The 21,264-nt window shown below is 37.2% G+C and overlaps 2 protein-coding genes across 2 annotated transcripts; both read right to left on the bottom strand.

Moving 5' to 3' along the window:
• Positions 1–10,594: 10,594 nt before the first annotated feature.
• LOC132270518 (cell division cycle 20.2, cofactor of APC complex-like) lies at positions 10,595–14,967 on the bottom strand. The gene is made up of 5 exons (XM_059771694.1): positions 14,860–14,967; positions 14,770–14,773; positions 12,113–12,198; positions 11,364–11,633; positions 10,595–11,284 (listed from the first exon to the last, which is right to left on the bottom strand). Exons 1-5 carry the CDS (start codon positions 14,965–14,967, stop codon positions 10,691–10,693), a joined length of 1,062 nt encoding a protein of 353 aa, XP_059627677.1. The 3' UTR covers positions 10,595–10,690.
• Positions 14,968–16,462: 1,495 nt separating this feature from the next.
• Positions 16,463–20,836, bottom strand: LOC132268197 (cell division cycle 20.2, cofactor of APC complex-like). The gene is made up of 6 exons (XM_059768984.1): positions 20,417–20,836; positions 19,007–19,279; positions 17,919–18,188; positions 17,229–17,810; positions 16,797–17,114; positions 16,463–16,703 (listed from the first exon to the last, which is right to left on the bottom strand). Exons 1-5 carry the CDS (start codon positions 20,522–20,524, stop codon positions 16,968–16,970), a joined length of 1,380 nt encoding a protein of 459 aa, XP_059624967.1. The 5' UTR covers positions 20,525–20,836; the 3' UTR covers positions 16,463–16,703; positions 16,797–16,967.
• Between the last annotated feature and the right edge of the window lie 428 nt (positions 20,837–21,264).

Raw genomic sequence — 21,264 nt, 5'->3', positions numbered from 1 at the left:
GTTGAATAGAAAACATGATTTTAGGGGGGGTTTCTTCTTCGTGTTTTTCCAGAAAATGTCGTCTTGGTACCGGAAATTCCTCGTGAAGTTTCAGCTTCCAATTTTCATTTAGCAGCTTTATGACCCTCTTGTTCAGTTCTGATCTAGGCACATTTTTGGGATTTCACAGTGAGTTTTTTTCGATTCCGTCCGTGTTGTCGGGTAGAAAACTCGATTTAAGGGGGGGTTTTTTCTTCGTGTTTTTCCAGAAAAACTCATCTTGACCTCCGTTTCAAGCCTCAGTTTTGGGCAGATCAAAAACAATGTAGCAGCAGCCAAGGGCTGCCACCAGCCATGTCTTTGGGCGCCGGTGGGCTCGCGCATGGGCACCATGTGCGCCATGGCCCCTCGTCGGGCCGCCGCGACGTCAATTCTTCTTTTGGGCTTTTCTCCTTCGTCCGGACTCCGATTCAAGTGAATTTTTTTTTGAGCTTGACTAATTTTTCGCTGTCTTTCCAACGGTGTATTCGGTTGCACCCGGTTCTTCCTAGATAATTACCAGTTTACCCTTTTTACTGTAAGTACTCATTTTTCTTCATCATGCCGTTTCTCCTTCATTCGGACTCCGAATCATACGATTCTTGAGTCCATCTTGATTAGTTTTTTGTTGTCCTTCCAGCGTATGCTTGGTGGCACCCGAATCTACAGTTTTCAAAAATGACTATTTTGCCCCTGGGGGCTTATTTGTCATATTTTCGATCTTTTGCATCCGCATCAGTTCTTGTTGAGTTCCACGACCTCATGGAAGGTCACTTTGACTTCTTAGAGTCTTGTTTTCTGTTTTCACTTCCGCATTCGGATCCGTTATCGGATCATCCTTACGGTTCATCACAGGACACGCTGGCCTAAAAACCAGGGTCGTCACAGGTGGTATCAGAGCATTCGGGTTCGAATACCTAGGACGACGGGTTTTGTGTGCATATTATGCTCATGTTGTTTTGCTTTGTTTTGTCATTTGTATCTTGATAACATGTCTTGTATGATAACATGTTCACATGTTCAGGTGTTTTGAGACATCTATCATTGGTTGAGCATGCTTTTGTGTATATATGCTTCCTGATAACATGTTCTGTGTCACTATCATATTCTGGTGTGATAACATGTCTCCGTGCTTCTTGATAACATGTCTGATTTGATAAAATGCCTATTTGCTTATGTGGCAACTTGTTTACTACTTGTGTGAGTAGATAGTTATGCTATGTTGCATGCTACTTGTTTACTTTATGTCAGGTTTTTGCATTGTCTCTTAGGATCTATCGTATCCCTTGGATGCGTTCTTGTTTCACAAGTTTCTTCCTTAAATAGGAGAAATTCATTCTGTGAGGACCTATGTAGGGAATCTTCTTGTCTGTTCTGTCGGTTGATGCGAGTGAGGCTCATGTGAGCGTAGAATCGCAATCATTTTTTGGTGGGGTGAGACGTGGGCCAGGGAGGTACCGTTTCATTCCCTTTCATCGTGGCTTCTAGATCTAAGGCCTTAAGCGTAATGGTGCCAGTGTCATTGTTGTTAGAGTTTTGGGATTAGCTACCCCAACTCTCGCAGATACCTGGTTTTCGTAGTGCCTTTGGTAATGATCATTTACGATATTGATGTCATTGGTATCGAAAAGTTCCCTTCTCGGGCATGTTACGAACTAGTGCCTTATACCGTCATGCTACCTTACTGACGAGTAAGTGTAGGCGGGTTCTGGTCACTGTTCGTACTTCCTTACCACTCTCTTCTTTCACTGCGTTTGACGTTTTGTTTTCTTGGGATTCTCTCGGTGGTTGACGTTGAGTTAACGTGCCGATTCGTATGGGGTGTTGTCTCAGTTCATGGTTTCACGTTCCTTCAGTTCATCTTTAGACTTCAGGATTTGTCCTTCAGTGCATTGTGAGCTGTCTTTTGATTTGACCTTTTGTTCGGTCATTATTCTGTTCTCTTTGGTATGTTCCTAATTTCGAGGACGAAATTCATTTAAGAAGGGTAGGTTGTAACGACCCGGTCATTTGCCTTCCTGTCCTTTTTCCTGAAATTTTACGAATGAATTTTTTTTTTTCGTTTAATTTTCTTTTCTGAGCTCTATTTCGTGTCCCTTAGTGTCATCTCAAGTGCTCGGAATTGGTTCCTGAGACTCTTTTTCGTGGATTGACAACTTCCTTTGAGGACTGAGTCATTTCAGCATTTTCACTTTTCGGACACTATGCGTTTTTCGTCCTTTTCCCTATTTCGTCTTTTTCCCTATTATGTCTTTTCCCCATTTGTCACATTGTTGGCACAACCTCACTTCTCATGCTCAGAGTTAGTTTTTGACTTCACGTGCCTTCATCTTGAGTGGTTTCCACGAAATACGTATCTTTACTTTTGCAAGAAAGTACTCTGGTTGCTCCCGGTGTTTTTCGTAAATATCTTTTGAAGATATTTTATTTCAGGGGCATCTAAGAAAATATCTTTTGGAAGATATTTTCATTCTGGGGCAGTTTCGCAGTTAACTCTTTTTGTATGGGCCATTGTGCAATTAACGAAAGTTATTCCAAAATGTCTTGTTTGGAGCCTGGATCCTCGTACGGGATTCATTTTCACTTTTTGTTGACTTGTAAATTCATAGAATTCCGTTCTGGTCATTTTTCTCCAGTTTCAGAGTTTCTAGACCTAGTTGCCGTTGAACTTGTTCGGGACATAACTTTCTGCTCGGGACTCAGTTTTTGACGCCGTTTCTTCCGTTATTCATATTTTATCATTTTAAATCTTTTTCATTCACAAAGTTTTTCCATTTGAGTGCGTCTGCTCAAATTTTACTTTTTCAGACCCGACGGGGCCCGTTCGGGGCACTTTTTGAGATTTCTATAAAAGGGGGGTGAGATATTTCATTTTTGATCTTCTCCCTTCTTCATGCACGACCTGGAGCTCCCATGGCAGCCCAAGGGGTGCTGCCATCTTCTCTCTCCTCTTTTGGTTCACTTTTCCTTGATGGAAAGTCTTCAACCTTAACGTTTGTTGTTCCCCTCGCCGAGCTCTGCCTTTCCCCCTTACTAGAATTCAGTTTTGACCATTTCTTGAGTTTGGTTTTGAGGACAAGTTATGATTTTGATGGGGCTTTCATGGGGGTTATGTTCACGGCGTTGTCCCCGACAAAACCTAGTAGTTTTGTCGGATTCGGAGCCGTTCCATTTTGGTGGGCCTTTGGGATTTTCATCTCAAATTGAGGTAGGAGATGTTCTAGGTTTAAATTCTTGTTATATAGCATGCTTGTGATGCTTATACTACTTGTTTGCATGATTAAATATAAAATCTAGATATTTTATTATTTATTTTTCTTGTACGGGATCTAATTTTCCCGGTTGCTCATGACTTGGTTTAAACATGTAGCATGATTTTATATTGCCCCTTGATATGCTCATTGTCGTGTATTAAAATTGGAACATTTGAATAAGTATTAAAGATTTTATTTAATATTTATCTTAGGTGAAAGATTAATTCACATGGCCTTAACTAGCTTAAAATCAATATGTGTTAGCATACTAAATTAGGCCTTAGCATGCTCTCCAACATAGTTGAATTTGAAAGTGATTGGAGGTGTTTTGAAAATTAGTAATTATTAATTAATTTGATTAATTAATTTGCCCCGAGTGCACTATTCACTCTATTTGAATTCCGACTTGATATTCTTGATTTACATGCCATATAGTTTCACATATAATTGATTTAGAATATTCGGTTAGGTTTTGAAATCTTTTATTTAATTAAATTCCATGTTTAAGATTTAATCCTCATGGTGATATACAACTTGGGATTGTATTGCGGCATGCTAGAAAATGAAGCTTAGGTATAGTTGTTCACATATATTAAATTGGAATTAATTGCATGAGAATTGCAACTTTTAATTTATATTTAACTTTAGTGAAAGATTAAGTCACATGGTCTTAAATTGAATGAAATAAACTTGTAATGTGATATTACATTAGTCCTTGGCATATTCTCTAAGATATGTTAAATTGAGAGCATTTGGTTAAGTTTACAAATCTAGAGATTTTAATTAAAAGAATTAATTAAAATCTATTTTGTGGACCCATTAGCTTAATTAAAGTTTTAACTTGATATTTGTATTGGCCATGACTTGTTTACTAGTATATATTAATTTGGGACTATTAGAAGTTGTTTTAGAACCTTGGTAATTAAATTTGCATGATTTAATTAAAGTTCTACTTTGTTGTTCCAACAACCTAATTGAGTTTTAGAATGGATATAGGTGATGACCATACCATGTCCTTTAACATGTATTAAATTGAGGTTATTTGGAATTGAATCGGAATCTAGAGAATTTAATTGTGTTTATCTATTTAAATTCTTTCAATTTGCTCCATGATCTAGTTGTGTTTTAGAAGTGGTTTCTATATTCAAATCATGGACTTAGACTTGTTGTATATTCATTTGGTTATGTTTTGAACATTGGATAACATAGTTGCTATGTTTGTATTCGTGATAATATGTTTTCCTTATTGAATATATTGTTGCCTTGTGTAATGATTTGCACACTTCGTGTTTAACATCTTTCATGCATACCGTGTAACGAATCGCACACTGAAGATTCGACATTCATCATATCATATTAGTTGTAGATTTAGAGCATGTATTGTATAGGTTTTCAAATTTGGTTGTGCTTAGTAAATAGTTGATTATCTTGCATATTCCTGTTGATATATGCGTTGTTGCACAACTTGTTAATTTTGACTATGATCTAGGACGTGGTTCTAGTACGGGGGATAGTCCCTCTATATGGTCTAGTGCGCACATAGGGAGGTTAACCATGGGCTAGTAACCCTAAAGTAACTATGTTGTCGGTCTGATCCGGCATAACGTCCGAGTATCCACTTTGTTTGATTTCGCATTTCATTTTCAAGTTGATAACTAGATGATGTTGTAACTTGCTGTTTCTTATTTGTCGTTCCATTTTAAGTTACAGGATGTTAACTTTGCGAAATTGTGCTTTATGCGTTGTATTGGAAGTTCCAATGTTGGTTAAATTGCATCGATATTGAAAATCGTGTTTTGACATTCTAATAAAGCTTAGGATTGATCCTATTGATTCATTTATAACATAGACGTTAGGTGGCATGAACCACTACTGTTATTTTGTGCTTTAGATTCTAAGTTGATGGCTTTAAGAACTTAAACCTTGTTGCATTGTATAACATGCTCTTTTGTTGTTGAATTGCATGGATAATGTGATTCTTGTTAACTTGTATTCAAATATGCTTTTGTTATGTTGTATGGATTACTCTAGACCTAGTTCAATTGTATTGAAAATGCAATTCATGTTAATCTATGCTCAAGCATTCTTCTTGTTGTGTTCTTTGGATTATCCCAACCATGATTCATTTCATACACGTATGTATATCATGATTCTTATTGCTTAGACTCTAAGGTAGCTTAGGATGCTCCCCGAGTCTCACTTGGACATAGACGTTAGGTGGCATGAGCCCCTTTAACATGTTTCACCTTAAGGTGATAAATTTGTAAAATGCTAGGTCGATACATGCTCATCTCCTACGAGTAGCTTTATGTTACTCACCCCTACGATACTGGAGCATATTTCAAGTACGAAGACTTGGTTCGTGAAGCTTAGCATTCCTTGGATGTTGTGTAGCTTTCAAGTTTCCATTTCATGCAAATATTAGCATGAAATGTCATTTTGTAGACTTATATGTCAAAATATGTATATTTGATTCCATGTATGTAATGTGTACATAAGTGCACTCTTTTCAATGTATTTGACATGTATGAGATGAGGCCGGAGGCCAATGACATGTGTATTGTATTCTATACAACTTTTTAACTTCATGAAATATTATGAAAACCTCGAAAAATCGCAAGTCATTGTTTCACCATGATTGCATCGGGTATGGGAATTCCATTTTCATTCTCTCATAGGGTCTTATTAATCTTGTTGTATGAAGTGTGACCAAGGGCCAAATGGTCATTTGACTCCATTTTACATTTTTGGATTCCATGTTTTCCATTCGAAGTCCATTTTTGCCTTTTTGCCCGTTGGGGGGTCGGATTTTGTATCGGCTATATTTTTAAGCCATGGACCATTGTAGCTCATCTAAATTGGTAAGTTACATTTGCGTGTATGGTCGTTTCCGGGCAAAACCTTATCGTTTGTGTTTTGAGCCTCTTGTGAATTCATTTCGCATTTTTTTTGCATATTCTGATCTAGGGGCATTATGGACCTTTCACATCCGTTTTATTTTCTTTTTTTGACATGGTTGAAAAGAAAACATGATTTAGGGGAGGTTTCTTCTTCATGTTTTTCCAGAAAATGTCGTCTTGGTACCGGAAATCCCTTGTGAAGTTTCAGCTTCCAGTTTTCATTTAGCAGCTTTATGACCCTCTTGTTCAGTTCTGATCTAGGGGCATTTTTGGGATTTCACAGTGAGTTTTTTTCGATTCCGTTCGTGCTGTCGGGTAGAAAACTCGATTTAAGGAGGGGTTTCTTCTTCATGTTTTTCCAGAAAAATTTGTCTTGACCTCCGTTTCAAGCCTCAGTTCTGGGCAGATCAAAAAAAATGTAGCAACAGCCAAGGGCTGCCACCAGCCATGTCTTTGGGCGCCGGCATGCACGCTGGTGGGCTCGCGCATGGGCGCCGTGTGCTCCATGGCCCCTCATCGGGCCACTGAGACATCAATTCTTCTTTTGGGCTTTTCTCCTTCGTCCGGACTCCGATTCAAGTGAATTTTTTTTTTTTTAACTTGACTAATTTTTCGCTGTCTTTCCAACGGTGTGCTCGGTTGCACCGGTTCTTCCTTGATAATTAGCAATTTATCCTTTTTGCTTTAAGTGCTCGTTTTTCTTCGTCATGTCATTTCTCCTTCGTTCGGACTCCGAATCATGCGATTCTTGAGTCCATCTTGATTAGTTTTTCGTTGTCCTTCCAACGGTGTGCTTGGTGGCACCCGAATCTACAGTTTTCAGAAATAACTATTTTGCCCCTGGGGGCATATTTGTCATGTTTTCGATATTTTGCTTCCGTATCAGTTCTTGTTGAGTTCCACGACCTCATGGAAGGTCACTTTGACTTCTTAGAGTCTTGTTTTCTGTTTTCGCTTCCGCATCCGGATCCGTTATCGGATCATTCTTACGGTTCATCACAAGACACGCTGGCCTAAAAACCAGGATCGTCACAATCATTCTATCTATATCCCCTTTGAATGCTCCAGAGTTGGCTATTTATAGCCAAAATTGTGTATCCCCACTTGTTGCCTTCTGATCAATACTTCTAACTTCTTTCTTCCTTCACACCACCTCGCTACACCTTACTTTAACCTCTTCTATATCAACCACTTCTTCACCTTTTCTTCCTAACTTCTGACCACTTCTATTTCAACCACTTCTTTACCTTTGTTGACTTTTCTTTTCTTTTCTTCTCTTCTTTTCTTCTTTCTCTCTCCTCCTTTCTCTTCTTCACGTGCACACTCTTTTCTTCCTACATTTGTTGACTTTTCTTTTCTTTTCTTTTCTTCTCTTCTTTTCTTATCTCCTCATTTCTCTTGCTGACTTTTATTTTTACTTTCTTTTCTTCTTTCTTTCTTTTCTTCTTATTCATACATTAACACTTACAAAATACAAAACGAGCATATAAGAATATTTAAATAATATAAAAGTCTAATTAAAATCTTATTTTGGCGCATGAAATAATAGGTTTTGTGTACTTATCAAACTACCCCCAAACAAGCTTTTACTAGTCCTCTAGCAAAGAAGGGCAAAAATAGATAAGTTCACAAAAAATATTACTTTTATTAACAAAAAGATGTGCCACTTTCGCAGGATACTTTCGATTGCATTTACCATATGCAATAAGGCCTTAAAACCCTAGGTCACCCCTGCCGGACGAGTTATAGCCTCGTGAGGGTTTCTAGTGAAGGTACTCACAAACTTCCAAAGAATTTTCCCGTAAATCTACAAAATGAAAAGTTTTAGAGATGAAAATATCAAGTTCTTTATATACAACGAGCTACTAAGGTGTTATAAAAACAAATATTTCAAGAAAGTTAATCCATTAACAACCTAGAAGTAAAGTATAGAGTGTGTGTGTGCGAAGTCGACAAAAATCCATTTTCAAATCCAAGTGATGAAATTCCCAAGTCTTTAGAAAACTATGTTTTGACTTCAAATCTCACTGCCTCTTATACACATCCTTGGCTTCAGTAGCTATCTTCAGATTGGTAGAGGCAGTGGTGGCTCTCTTCTCTGCATTGTCAAGATCCTTCTCCAGCTTCTTGATGGAGAGGGATTGGGCTTCAGCAGTGGCACAGAGGGCCATGGTGTGGTATAGACTCTGTATAACAGAGGAACAAATATGAGCATAGATGGAAACATAAGTAAGCAAGAGTAACATAATTCTGAAGGAGCAATACGAACCTCTATGGCCCGGACCGGGGCAGAGGGGAGTAGTTGTTCCAACCCCATTTGGCTGATGGCTTCCTCGTCCTTTAGGAGCCACATCCCTCGGGCCACAGCCAGTGCAGCTGAAGGGTCTATGATCACAGAATCCCCTGAATGCAGGACTGACTTGTCAGCCCTGGTGAAAGAAGGAGTCCAAGGAGCCCCAGTTTCAGCCAGAACATATGCCCTGACTTCATCTTCAGGTTCGGCCTCTCCAGCCTTTTTCCCTCTGCTTTTAGAAAGGACCTTGCCCTTGCCAGAGGATGGGGGGTTGAGGCGAGATTTCTTCATTGGTGGTTCCTCAGCCTCCACCTCACCCTCAGTAGACCTAATAACGACCAAGGGTTGGGCATCTTCGGCTTTCTTTTTTAAAGCCTCAGCCCTCCGTATCTCCTCCTCAGTCATGGGAAAACTATCAAAGGATGGTAGAGACAGATCCATGAGGTCTGCAGCAACAGCACTGGAAACAATATCCTTGAGGTTTGAAGAAGTTAGCAGGTCCTCAATAGGCGAGGGGTCACTCCAGACTCGTTCCTCAAGAAAAGAAAGTCTGTTCCTAGCTGCGGAGGATGGGAATGTAGCTGAAAAAACACCAAGAAACTCATAAGTACGGCGAAACATTAAGACTTGGCAAGGAAAACAGCCAGAACACTTGGGTTGAAGGGAGGTTAAGTATTGTATACCTAACTTCCCGAACTTGCGCGGGATGGGGAGCGTAATTGATTGGGGCACGAACCATTTTCCTTTAACTATAACCATCCTTTCTTTCCACTTCTTCTCGGATGAAGGAAGGTTCGTGCATATCCTCTGATGAAGGGTAGAGGTAAAAAAGAAGCGACCAGGCTCGGTCACATGCTTAGATATATTATAAGTAAGCAGAAGGTCGGCAAAGGTCAAATCCAGAGCCTCTAATTTCTGGCGCACCAATAGTGCCGAAAGGATGTGAAAGAAATTAGGATTTACCTGAAGGGGGGCAAGACCTAACTTGTTGAAAACTAAATGATAGAAGGGGTGAAGAGGGAACCGGAGGGCGCTAAGATGCCCGACCAAAAGAAGCAACTCACTCTCTTCAATTCCCTCGCCGGAGGTAAAATCGGCACCCTCGGGATATTCTACAATTTCTACTCCCTTAGGAATATCAAATTCTTCCATTACCGAAGCAACAGAGAACTTGATGCGGCGAATAGAGATGATTGCTTTCCTCTCTTCATAAGTAAGAACATTATCAGAGCCAGAGGTGGATGTCTCGGCTGGAAGGGAGGAAGTACCTAATTGATTCAACGAAAGACGATCTGTAGAAACCCTAGGAGGAAGAACCCTAATGCGAACGGGGGAAGATGAAGGTGTGGATTCAGAATCCCCAATGTCTATACGTTCGGGAGTAGATGAAGTACTCATAATGAAAGATTGAAGAGAAAGATGCAAAAAAAAAAACTAACCTGACAAAGCGATGAAATGAAGAACGCAGGAGTGCAGCTAGGGCGAATGTAACTCTTGCAGAATCTTATACGACGGAGTAATAATGAAAGTCCTCGAACCGTCTCTGAAGCAAAGTAAAAAACCGGTTTCAATTCCCTCTTTAATGGGAGCCGTCACTCAATTAACAATGAAATTTGGGGCAAAGTGTGGAAGGAAAAATCTCCCTCCAATGACAACTGTACACGTCATCGCAATATAAATACCCATCACAAATGTCAAAGGCCCATCCTGCTCAAAGCCCAGTCCAAGCTCGTTGACAGCCCAAAGTCATAAGACACTAGCCCAAGGTCACAACTAATTGATCTCTGTAGCATTGCTCAAGCCCGAAACAAGAGATCCAACCCATTAGTAATGTCACATGGATCAGGTTACTTATAGCCCAAATCCATTGAAAGGAAATTAGTCCTATTACAAGAAGGATACAGCAAAGAAAGAAACTACTACACAAGGAAAATTATACAAAGGAATGAGCTCTATTTGTAAAGAATTTCTGTAGGGAAAGAATTGGAGAACAAGTAATGCGAGTCCTACCATAATTCAACCAATCTTTTGTGTATAAATAGAGGCTCAGACCTCCAATAAAAGAATCAAGCAATTCTACGCTTTTCTATACACTATTCTTATTTATTCTTATTGTTTTTGAGTGAGTTGTTTGATTTTTCTCAATCATTATTGGTTGAGCGGAATTTTGCACTTACATATGGTAACTGTTAAAAACAAACTTTCTGAAAATTAAAAATTTCAGATTAAGTTATTACTTGAGCCATGAAAAGAACTCTTGATGTATGATTAGTAAGCTCTGCTACATTCAACATTGATGGGTATTTCCAAAGAGTGAGCTGATTCCGAGTAAAACCATGAGAACTAAGCAGCTCACGCTCTTTCTTGTTCCACAACAGAGTGCAAACCTGAGAGCCTGTGTCAACCGAATTCAAGCATGCTCCAGCGTGGGTGTTCCAAAATTTTATACACCTGTCACCTCCTCCTCCACCAGAGGCCAGCAAGTTACCCTGGAATGGGCACCAAGCAAGTGCTTCCACGGCAGCTGTGTGGTCTTCGAGCCTGTGAAGCCATTGCGTTGGGGAATTAGAAGAAGCCACTGATCTGTCCCATATATTGAGGAGATTGTCATTTCCCCCACTTGCTAATTTCTGGCCTGAGGCTGACCATTTTAACCCACAAACTTCTTGATGGTGTCCCCTATAGGTTTCAACTATTTGTGATCTGACTCTTACATCATTGTTGATGATTTGACCATCCATTCCTCCGGTTGTCAAAATATGATTGTTCCAATCCAGGGACCCAACTCGTGATTGATGACCACCTCTCAAAGTTCTCAACTGCAGAAGTTACACCATAGTTAAACACAGTATTAGCAAAACATAATTTAACAAGAAAATATGTAAAAAGAGTATAAACCTGTCGATTGGCTGTAGAATCCCAAAGATGTACTTCAGAATTGTTTAAGCCAACAGCTATGTGTCGGCCATCAGGAGCCCATTTTACGCTTGTCACTGGTCCATTTTCATCATCAAGGGTGACAAGTTCTGAGGTAGAACCATCAGAAGCATCCCATAAATATACCGTGTTTCCAAGAGCAATGGCAAAAACATTGCTGCTACCCCAATCTAATAAATTCAAGTAGTAATCATCAACCAGATCGGGAGCATCTAATGTCCTCTCAGAAGTCTGCAAAACCACATTAACACACCATTCAGAATCAATTATAAGAATTATGCCTAAGAACATCAATTCAATAAATCTTAATTGCAAAAACAAAAGACACAAGGAGATTCTAATTTAAAACACAGGTCCAAACTATCAAACCAAACTTCTAAGTCCACCCTAGCCACTTCAAATTCAACAATCCACACACTATCCAACCAACAACATTTCTAACTAAACAGGTAATATATTTGTGTAATTGGTAATATCCCAAATATCCTTATAATTGATTTTGATAATTTTCAAGTTCACTCAATATTGGGAGCATCTTGTTCACTTTCCAGTACCCATTCCAAATCCAAATTCAACTAATTCCTTAATACCATGAATTTCAAAAGGCATTACATATCAATAAAAGATTAGAATATGTATCCACCTGAGGAATGTACCGACAGGGCTTTGTTGGTTTGTTCTGGTGAACAGATGAGAAGAAATGTATCCACCTGGGGAATGTACCAACAGGGCTTTGTTGGTTTGTTCTGATGAACAGATGAGAAGAAATTGGGCTCGTTTGGTATAACTTTTGCTTCTGCTTTTAGGCAAAAGAGAAATAGAAACAGAAGTTATCACTTTCATTTGGCTTATATGTTAGTGTTTTGGAACTTTATTTTAGAAGAGCTTTTAATGCCAGAAGAGTTTTTCTAAATGTTTGGCAAAATATTTGTTGAAGCTCTTTTATTACTGAATTAACTATTTTGCCCTTAGTGTTCTTTTGGACTATTTGGTAACCTAAAGTATGTAACTGTTTTTTCATACCCAACTCTTTTTCTAAGCACAGACAAAAAAAACTTTCAATATAATCAAATTTAATTTCACATACCAACAGTATATTGTGCTAAAAAAAAATTACCAATTCCATCTCATCATTAATATGACAAAATAAAATATTTATCTATACATAATTTCATCATTAATATGACAAAATAAAATATTTATCTAGACATAAGTTCCGAATAACTCCCAGTATTTTCTCAATCAATCAAGCAGTATTTATCTACAAAATAATAAATTCACTGATAATGAAAAATTATTATCCATACCAAAAGCAACCTAACGTAATATTTTGAAGTTAGAACAGATGCTCACCTAGTAAGCATTTCGGTAGGTAAAAGCAACCTAACAAAAAAATTGGGATTTGAGAAAAAAATTTATCCATGAAAAAAATTGGATTTTGATACCTAATCAGCAATATATTGAATAAGTAGAAAAATGAAAGAATGAAGTCAAATGGAGGGGGAAAGCCTGTTCAAGCGAGAGAGAGAAAAAAATAAAATAAATTAAATTAAATTAAATTAAATAAAACGAAAACCAAATTCTTGCATTGGTAGAGGTCAAAGATGGGATGTTTAGTTCAAATTAGAGAGCCAAACTCTGATAGACTATTTGACTTATATCTAATTACAGGACATCACTTTTTCATTATATATTTTAGAACACAAAAATGTCACCAAAGAGGATACCAAACAGCCACCAAGAACATCAAACAACAAAAGGACCAAACCACTTATATATACACATATATATTGACCCTCCGACCAGTACAGCAGTGGTTTCTAAGCCATTTCACTTCCATCTCCTTCCTAAAAGGCATACGAAACTTCATAGTGCAAAACTCAAACATCAAAGTTTTTCTTCTATATGCTAATATCAATAACCAACGGTTCTTCGCTTTCCTGGTTCAGAAGAGGCCCTTTCTCCCGTAAATCAAAATATTCCCCTTTTTCATGCTTTCATACAAAAGGATGAGAAAACGGATCAAGATCGACTTGGGAAGCAGACCTTGATAGAAGGAATCAACATATTTACCGAATATGATGATAAACTTTCAGATCGCCCTGTGCTTGAGTTGTAAAAATTGTCCTTTGAGTTATGCTAGGGTTTTGGAAGAAGACGCCTTTTTATAATGGCATATATTGTAATTTTGTTTTCTCACTACCTAAATAGAAGGGTACGTTTGGAATATTGAAAGTTTCATTAAACTCATAAACAGCTTCCTGTATGTTTAAAAGAAGAGCGTTTTGAAAACGCTCTTCTAAGGCCCAAAAGCTCTTTTAAAATATTAGCCAAACACTACTCAAAATAGCTTTCAAGTTCAAAAAGCCAAAAGCAGCGTTTGAAAAGCCAATCCAAACAGGCCCATAGTAGGGCATCGCCTCAACAGGAGTGGGGACTTGTTCTTAAAAGCCAGTATACGGGTCCGGTTCATGTTGAAGGTTTCTGCCAGTAGCTTCTGGTATGCTAAATGTTTCAGGAAATGTTTATGAGTTCCACATAAACATGTGAATTTCAAGAAATGTTTTAAACAAAACCATTGCTTCATAAATCCAATTATGAAGAAAACCCTATTTCCAAGCAAATTAAGCATGAAGAGAATTACAACAATGATAAGGAAGAAACTCACAATAAGAACCAGTGAAGCCTACAAATATAATTAGAGCTTGTATTAAGACAGAACCCTAGCCACAGAAATATAATTATGAAAAAAAAACCCTTGTTTTAAAAACAGATTCCTAATTACAAAAAAAAAAAAAAAAAAAAAACCTAATTCTACAACCAAGCAAGAATCCTTGTTCTAAATATTTACCCTACTTTGGATATGAAATCAAGAGCAGATAAACCCTAATTTCAAAATCATGTCCAAAATTAACCCTAAATTTACATATAATATTGAGAAACCAAACCCAAAATTTGATGCAGGTGAAAAACCCATCTAAATTTAGGTCATAAAGCAAAAATGCATGCCAAATATGAATCCTTGTTCCCTATTTTGGATATGAAATCAATAGCAGATAAAGCCTAATTTCAAAATCATTTCAGAAATAAACCCTAATTTCAAAATCATGTCAGAAATAAACTCTAATTTCACATATAAAATTGAGAAACAAACCCCAAAATTTGATGCAGGTGAAAAAACCCATCTAAATTTAGATCATAAAGCAAAACTCATGCCAAATATGAATCCTTGTTCCAAACATTTACCCTAATCTGGACATGATATCAAGAGTAGATCAACCCTAATTTCAAAATCATGTCAGAAATAAACCCTACATTTACATATAAAATTGCGAAACAAAACCTAAAATTTGATGCAGGTAAAAACCCATCTACATTTAGATCATAAGGCAAAACTCATGCCAAATATGAATCGAGTACATATGACTATATGAGAGAATATGTCTGCTTTACATACGTTTTCTAGAGCATTTCTCCTTCGCATAAACTGTTCTTGAAGAGGGCATCGAGACTGTGTCTTGCAAATTAAGCGTGAAGAAGAGATCCTCCTAGATCCTGCATCCATAACGTTAGCACACAAAAAAAAAAAAAAAGGAAGAAGAAGATACCTACAAAATCAAAAGGGAAAAGAAAAAAAAAAAAAAAAAAAAAACCCTGCAAAACAGAAAACCAGATTAAAGAAATAGAGTTTTAGAGAGAGAAAACAGTGAGATAAAGAGAGAGAAGTCGATGAAAAATCAATTTCCGGTGTCTTCGTTGATTATTGAGAGAGAGAACACCGATGAGAAATCGATGGTAGCTTCGTTGATTATTGAGAAAGAGAACACGATGAGAAATCGATGGTAGCTTCGTTGATTATTAAGAGAGAGAACACCGATGAGAAATCGATGGTGGCTTCGTTGATTTTTAGCGAGTATTGATCAGAGAGAGCGATGGTGGAGTATCACACTGATTAGACAATATATTTCTATATTTCAAAAATTAGGGTTTCCTTTTTAGCTTGATGTGCCCGTTGCTTACAGAATATTGCAACGGCTAGTCGATCTCGAGATTAGAGCGTTGGAAATTGGTTTGACAAAAATACCCTGGGTGAGAACCGCTGGCTAAATTAAGATTCAGCCTTCTGAAGGGCAATGTGATAATTTTATTGGGGTCTGATAAAGATTTTTGCTCTCATGTCAAAATGGGCTAATAGGGAAAAAAAATTATAATAATAATAAAAATAATAAAATAATAAAAATAATATATATATATTTAAACCCTCAATTTAGGTCCTGGGCCACAGGTCTGATTATTTCTCACACCCTTCTAATGTAGAGTTTTTTTGAGGTATTTACACAGACCTCCCCAATGGTTTGCATAATTAGACGGATAGTCTCTTTGATTTAAAATTTTACACGGATTTCTCTTTTGTTACAGTCAACGTCACTTTCGTTACGATCAACGTCAGTGAACAACGAATTCTGCTAATGTCAATTAAAATAAATACCCATAACTCTTATCCCTGCCAATTAATGTTTTCTCCTCTTAGTTCTCTCTCTCTTCTCTCTGGCTCCTACCAATTCATGTCATGTCTTGGGTTGTCAATGGGATGTCGATGGCTCTTTGTCATTTGGGAGATGATATTTGCTGTCAATGCTCAGATGAAATGAAGGGAGAAGAATGGAATTGAGGTGGCCATGGCTTGAATGATTCATTGGTTCATCATTTCTCTTCAATTCTCGTATACGTTTGTGGGTTCTGACTGAATTTTAATATGAAATCGGCTTCTAAAATTTAGCTTAGTTCTTTTTCCTGTTTGTATTTAGATTTCTTCATCTATGTAACCAAATTGGGTATACATCAATTGATTACCCAAAGAGCAGAGTTTTTAGTTTTATAATTTCAGAACTAGAATTAGGAAGAGAGGATGATGCAGAACCAGAATTGAAGAGAGAAAAAGAACCCATGAATAATTTATGCTTCTTTTAACTGCTGCTTGTTCCACCATTGAAGTCTCTTTTTCCTCACAGAAATGTGTTTCAACAGTGTCAATGTCAAAAAAAGGTTGCCCTCAGGTGTAGCGTCGTAACAACTTTAAAAAATAATGGTCTCATGAATAATACTTTTTAAGAGGGAAAAAAACAGGCATAGAAAGAATCATAGGCAAAAGGCATAGAAATACAAATGAAAACCAGTTGGAAGCAAGCTGCTGTATTCATGGTGCTTTTTCTCTTATCTTGAGCTCAAAATTCAGAAATACAAAGAGGTCGTGTTTAGTTAATGAAAACCAGTTGGAATCAAGCCGTATTCACCATCTATCTGCAAGAAAATTAGAAAAGATGTGTTAGTCAACAATAACACAGTCTCTCTTTTATACAGAATTGCACAAGTTTAGAAGAAATGGTGGTTTACCTGCAACTAGTTTAGTTTGAGAATAATACGAGATTATGTTTGCAATCCATCATACCAAACATTAATGATCTTCAACGAATTCGTTTGAAGTGAGCTGGTTCCAGGTTTGCCTCGTTGACAAGTTTAATGATCTTGTGTATGAGACCTCAACCAATTCTTTTCCAATGACACTCAACGAATCCGGTTTAGGTTTAAGTGAGCAAATGGCTCCGGGTTTGCCTTTGGTGCAGGTTTTGCCACTTCAGGAGTCCCAAAAACATTCCAAAATCTCAGTGTTTCATCCCCTGCTGCAGAAGCAACCGTACATCCATCCGGGCTCTGAATTATTAGACAAGAGAAATCAGAATATGACATACAACAAAAGAAGAAAATAAATGCCAACTGTTAACAACAAACTTTCAGAAAATAAAAAATTTCAGATTAAGTTATTACTTGAGCCATGAAAAGAACTCTGGATGTATGACCAGTAAGCTCTGCTACTTTCACCATTGATGGGTATTTCCAAAGAGTGAGCTGATTCTGAGTAAAACCATGAGAACTAAGTAGCTCACGCTCATTCTTGTTCCACAACAGAGAGCAGACCTGAGAGCCTGTGTCAACCGAATTCAAGCATGCTCCAGTGTGGGTGTTCCAAAATTTTATACACCTGTCACCTCCTCCGCCACCAGAGGACAGCAAGTTACCCTGGAATGGGCACCAAGCAAGTGCTTTCACTGCAGCTGTGTGGTCTTCGAGCCTGTGAAGCCACTGCGTTGGGGAATTAGAAGACGCCACTGATCTGTCCCATATATGGAGGAGATTGTCATTTCCCCCACTTGCTAATTGCTGGCCTGAGGCTGACCATTTTAACCCACAAACTTCTTGACGGTGTCCCCTATAGGTTTCAACTATATGTGATCTGACTCTTACATCATTGTTGATGATTTGACCATCCATTCCTCCTGTTGTCAAAATATGATTGTTCCAATCCAGGGACCCAACTCGTGATTGATGACCACCTCTCAAAGTTCTTAACTGCAGAAGTTACACCATAGTTAAACACAGTATTAGCAAAACAGAATTTAAAAAGGGAGGTAAAAAGAATAGGTAGGTAACAAGAAAATATGTAAAAAGAGTATAAACCTGTCGATTGGCTGTAGAATCCCAAAGATGTACTTCAGAATTGTTTAAGCCAACAGCTATGTGTCGGCCATCAGGAGCCCATTTTACGCTTGTCACTGGTCCATTTTCATCATCAAGGGTGACAAGTTCTGAGGTAGAACCATCAGAAGCATCCCATAGATATACCGTGTTTCCAAGAGCAATGGCAAGAACATTGCTGCTACCCCAATCTAATAAATTCAAGTAGTAATCATCAACCAGATCGGGAGCATCTAATGTCCTCTCAGAAGTCTGCAAAACCACATTAACACACCATTCAAAATCAATTATAAGAATTATGCCTAAGAACATCCATTCAATAAATCCTAATTGCAAAAACAAAAGACACAAGGAGATTCTAATTTAAAGCAGAGGTCCAAGCTATCAAACCAAACTTCTAAGTCCACCCTAGCCACTTCAAATTCAACAATCCACACACTATCCAACCAACAACATTTCTAACTAAACAGGTAATAAATTTGTGTAATTGGTAATGTCCCAAATATCCTTATAATTGATTTTGATAATTTTCAAGTTCACTCAATATTGGGAGCATCTTGTTCACTTTCCAGTACCCATTCCAAATCCAAATTCAACTAATTCTTTAATACCATGAATTTCAAAAGACACATTACATTGCCGCTACCCCAATCTAATAAATTCAAGTAGTAATCATCAACCATTCAAAATCAATTATAAGGATCATGCTTAAGAACATCCATTCAATATATCCTAATTGCAAAAACAAAAGACACAAGGAGATTCTAATTAAAAGCAGGGGTCCAAGCTATCAAACCAAACTACTAAGTTCACACTAGCCACTTCAAATTCAACAATCGACACATTATCCAAAGCAACAACATTTCTAACTAAACAGGTAATAAATTTGTGTAATTGGTAATGTCCCAAACATCCTTATAATTGATTTTGATCATTTTCAAGTTCACTCAATATTGGGAGCATCTTGTTCACTTTCCAGTACCCATTCCAAATCCAAATTCAACTAATTCTTTAATACCATGAATTTCAAAAGGCGTAATTATCAATAAAAGATTAGAATATGTATCCACCTGGGGAATGTACCGACGGGGCTTTATTGGTTTGGACTGGTGAACAGATGAGGAGAAATTGTAGGGAATAGCCTCAACAGGAGTGGGGGGCTTGTTCTTAAAAGCCAGTATACGGGTCCGGTTCATGTTGAAGGTTTCTGCCAGTTGCTTCTGGTATGCTTCCCTGGATGGAGAGCTCACAGCTGGGTTCTCTTTGCCTTTCCTCCCCTCGGTCAGCATGTAATTCGCGTAGTCGAAATCCATTGCAGACCGATTTGGTATGAATCTATCCAACTGTTGACGCAAACAAGAAAATTACAATGAGTTCAACATAAACATGTGAATTTCAGGAAATGTATTAAACAAAATCATTGCTTCATAAATCCAATTATGAAGAAAACCCTATTTCCAAACAAATTAAACATGAAGAGAATTGCAACGATGACAAGGAAGAAACTCACAATAAGAACCAGTGAGGCATACAAATATAATTAGAGCTTGTATTAAAAACAGAACACTAGCTACAGAAATATAATTATGCAAAAAACCATAGTTTTAAGAGAACCCTAGCTACAGAAATATAATTATGAAAAAAAACCCTAGTTCTACAACCAAGCAAGAATTCTTGTTCTAACAACCAAGCAAGAATTCTTGTTCTAAATATTTACCATAATTTGGATATGAAATCAAGAGCAGATAAACCCTAATTTCATAATCATGTCCAAAATAAACCTTAAATTTACATATAATATTGAGAAACCAAACCCAAAATTTGATGCAGGTGAAAAACCCATCTAAATTTAGGTCATAAAGCAAAACGCATGTCAAATATGAATCCTTGTTCCCTATTTTGGATATGAAATCAAGAGCAGATAAACCCTAATTTCAAAATCATGTCAGAAATAAACCCTAATTTTACAAATAAAATTGAGAAACAAACCCCAAAATTTGATGCAGGTGAAAAACCCATCTAAATTTAGATCAGAAAGCAAAACTCATGCCAAATATGAATCCTTGTTCCAAACATTTACCCTAATTTGGATATGATATCAAGAGCAGATCAACCCTAGTTTCAAAATCGTGTCAGAAATAAACCCTACATTTACATATAAAATTGCGAAACAAAACCCAAAAAGTTGATGCAGGTGAAAAACCCATCTAAATTTAGATTATAAAGCAAGACTCATGCCAAATATGAATCCTTGTTCCAAACATTTACCCTAATTTGGATATGATATCAAGAGCAGATCAACCATAATTTCAAAATCATGTCAGAAATAAACCCAACATTTACATATAAAATTGGGAGACAAAACCCAAAATTTGATGAAGGTGAAAAACCCATCTACATTTAGATCATCAAGCAAAACTCGTGCCAAATATGAATCGAGTACATATGACTATATGAGAGAATATGTCTGCTTTACATACGTTTTCTCGAGCATTTCTCCTTTGCATAAACTGTTCTTGAAGAGGGCATCGAGACTGTGTCTTGCAAATTAAGCGTGAAGAAGAGATCCTCCTAGATCCTGCATCCATAACGTTAGCACAAAAAAAGAGATGCCTACAAAATCAAAAGGGCCAAAAAGAAAAAAAAAAAAAAAAAAAAAAGAAAACCCTGCAAAACAGAAAACCAGATTAAAGAAATAGAGTTTTAGAGAGAGAAAATAGTGAGATAAAGAGAGTAACACGATGAAAAATCAATTGCCAGGGGCTTCGTTGATTTTTAGCTAGTATTGATCAGAGAGAGCGATGGTGGAATATCACACTGAATAGACAGCTTTATATATTGCAAAAATTAGGGTTTCCTATTTAGCTTGGTGTGCCCGTTGCTTACAGAATCTCTGAGTATTGCAACGGCTAGTCGGTCTCGAGATTATAGCCGTAGGAAGTTGGTTTGACAAAAATACCCTGGGTCAGAACCGCTGGCTAAATTAAGATTCAGCCTTCCCTGAAGGGCAATGTGATAATTTTATTGGGTTTGATAAAGATTTTTGCTCTCGTGATATATATTTGAACCCTCAGTTTAATTGGGCCAATATAATTGGGCCACAAGTTTGATTATCCCTCACACCCTTATTATAATGAAGGTTTTTTTTTTTTTTTTTTTTTTTTTTTTTGATATATCATATATTGAAAACACCAACCATTTTTTTTTTTTTTTTTTTGAGATATTTGACAAAATAAAATTAAACAATAATTTTTTTTTTTTAATTGCTCAACTTATTAAATCCTTTCCAAAAGTTATTATAGTGGGAATATTTGAATTCACCTTTTTA

The sequence above is a fragment of the Cornus florida genome, unplaced genomic scaffold (genome assembly GCF_030987335.1).
Source record: "Cornus florida cultivar Cherokee Brave unplaced genomic scaffold, ASM3098733v1 CherokeeBrave_3.0.0_Hap2_Chr08, whole genome shotgun sequence".
Classification (NCBI taxonomy): domain Eukaryota; kingdom Viridiplantae; phylum Streptophyta; class Magnoliopsida; order Cornales; family Cornaceae; genus Cornus; species Cornus florida.
This window is presented reverse-complemented; position numbering and strand designations above follow the sequence as displayed.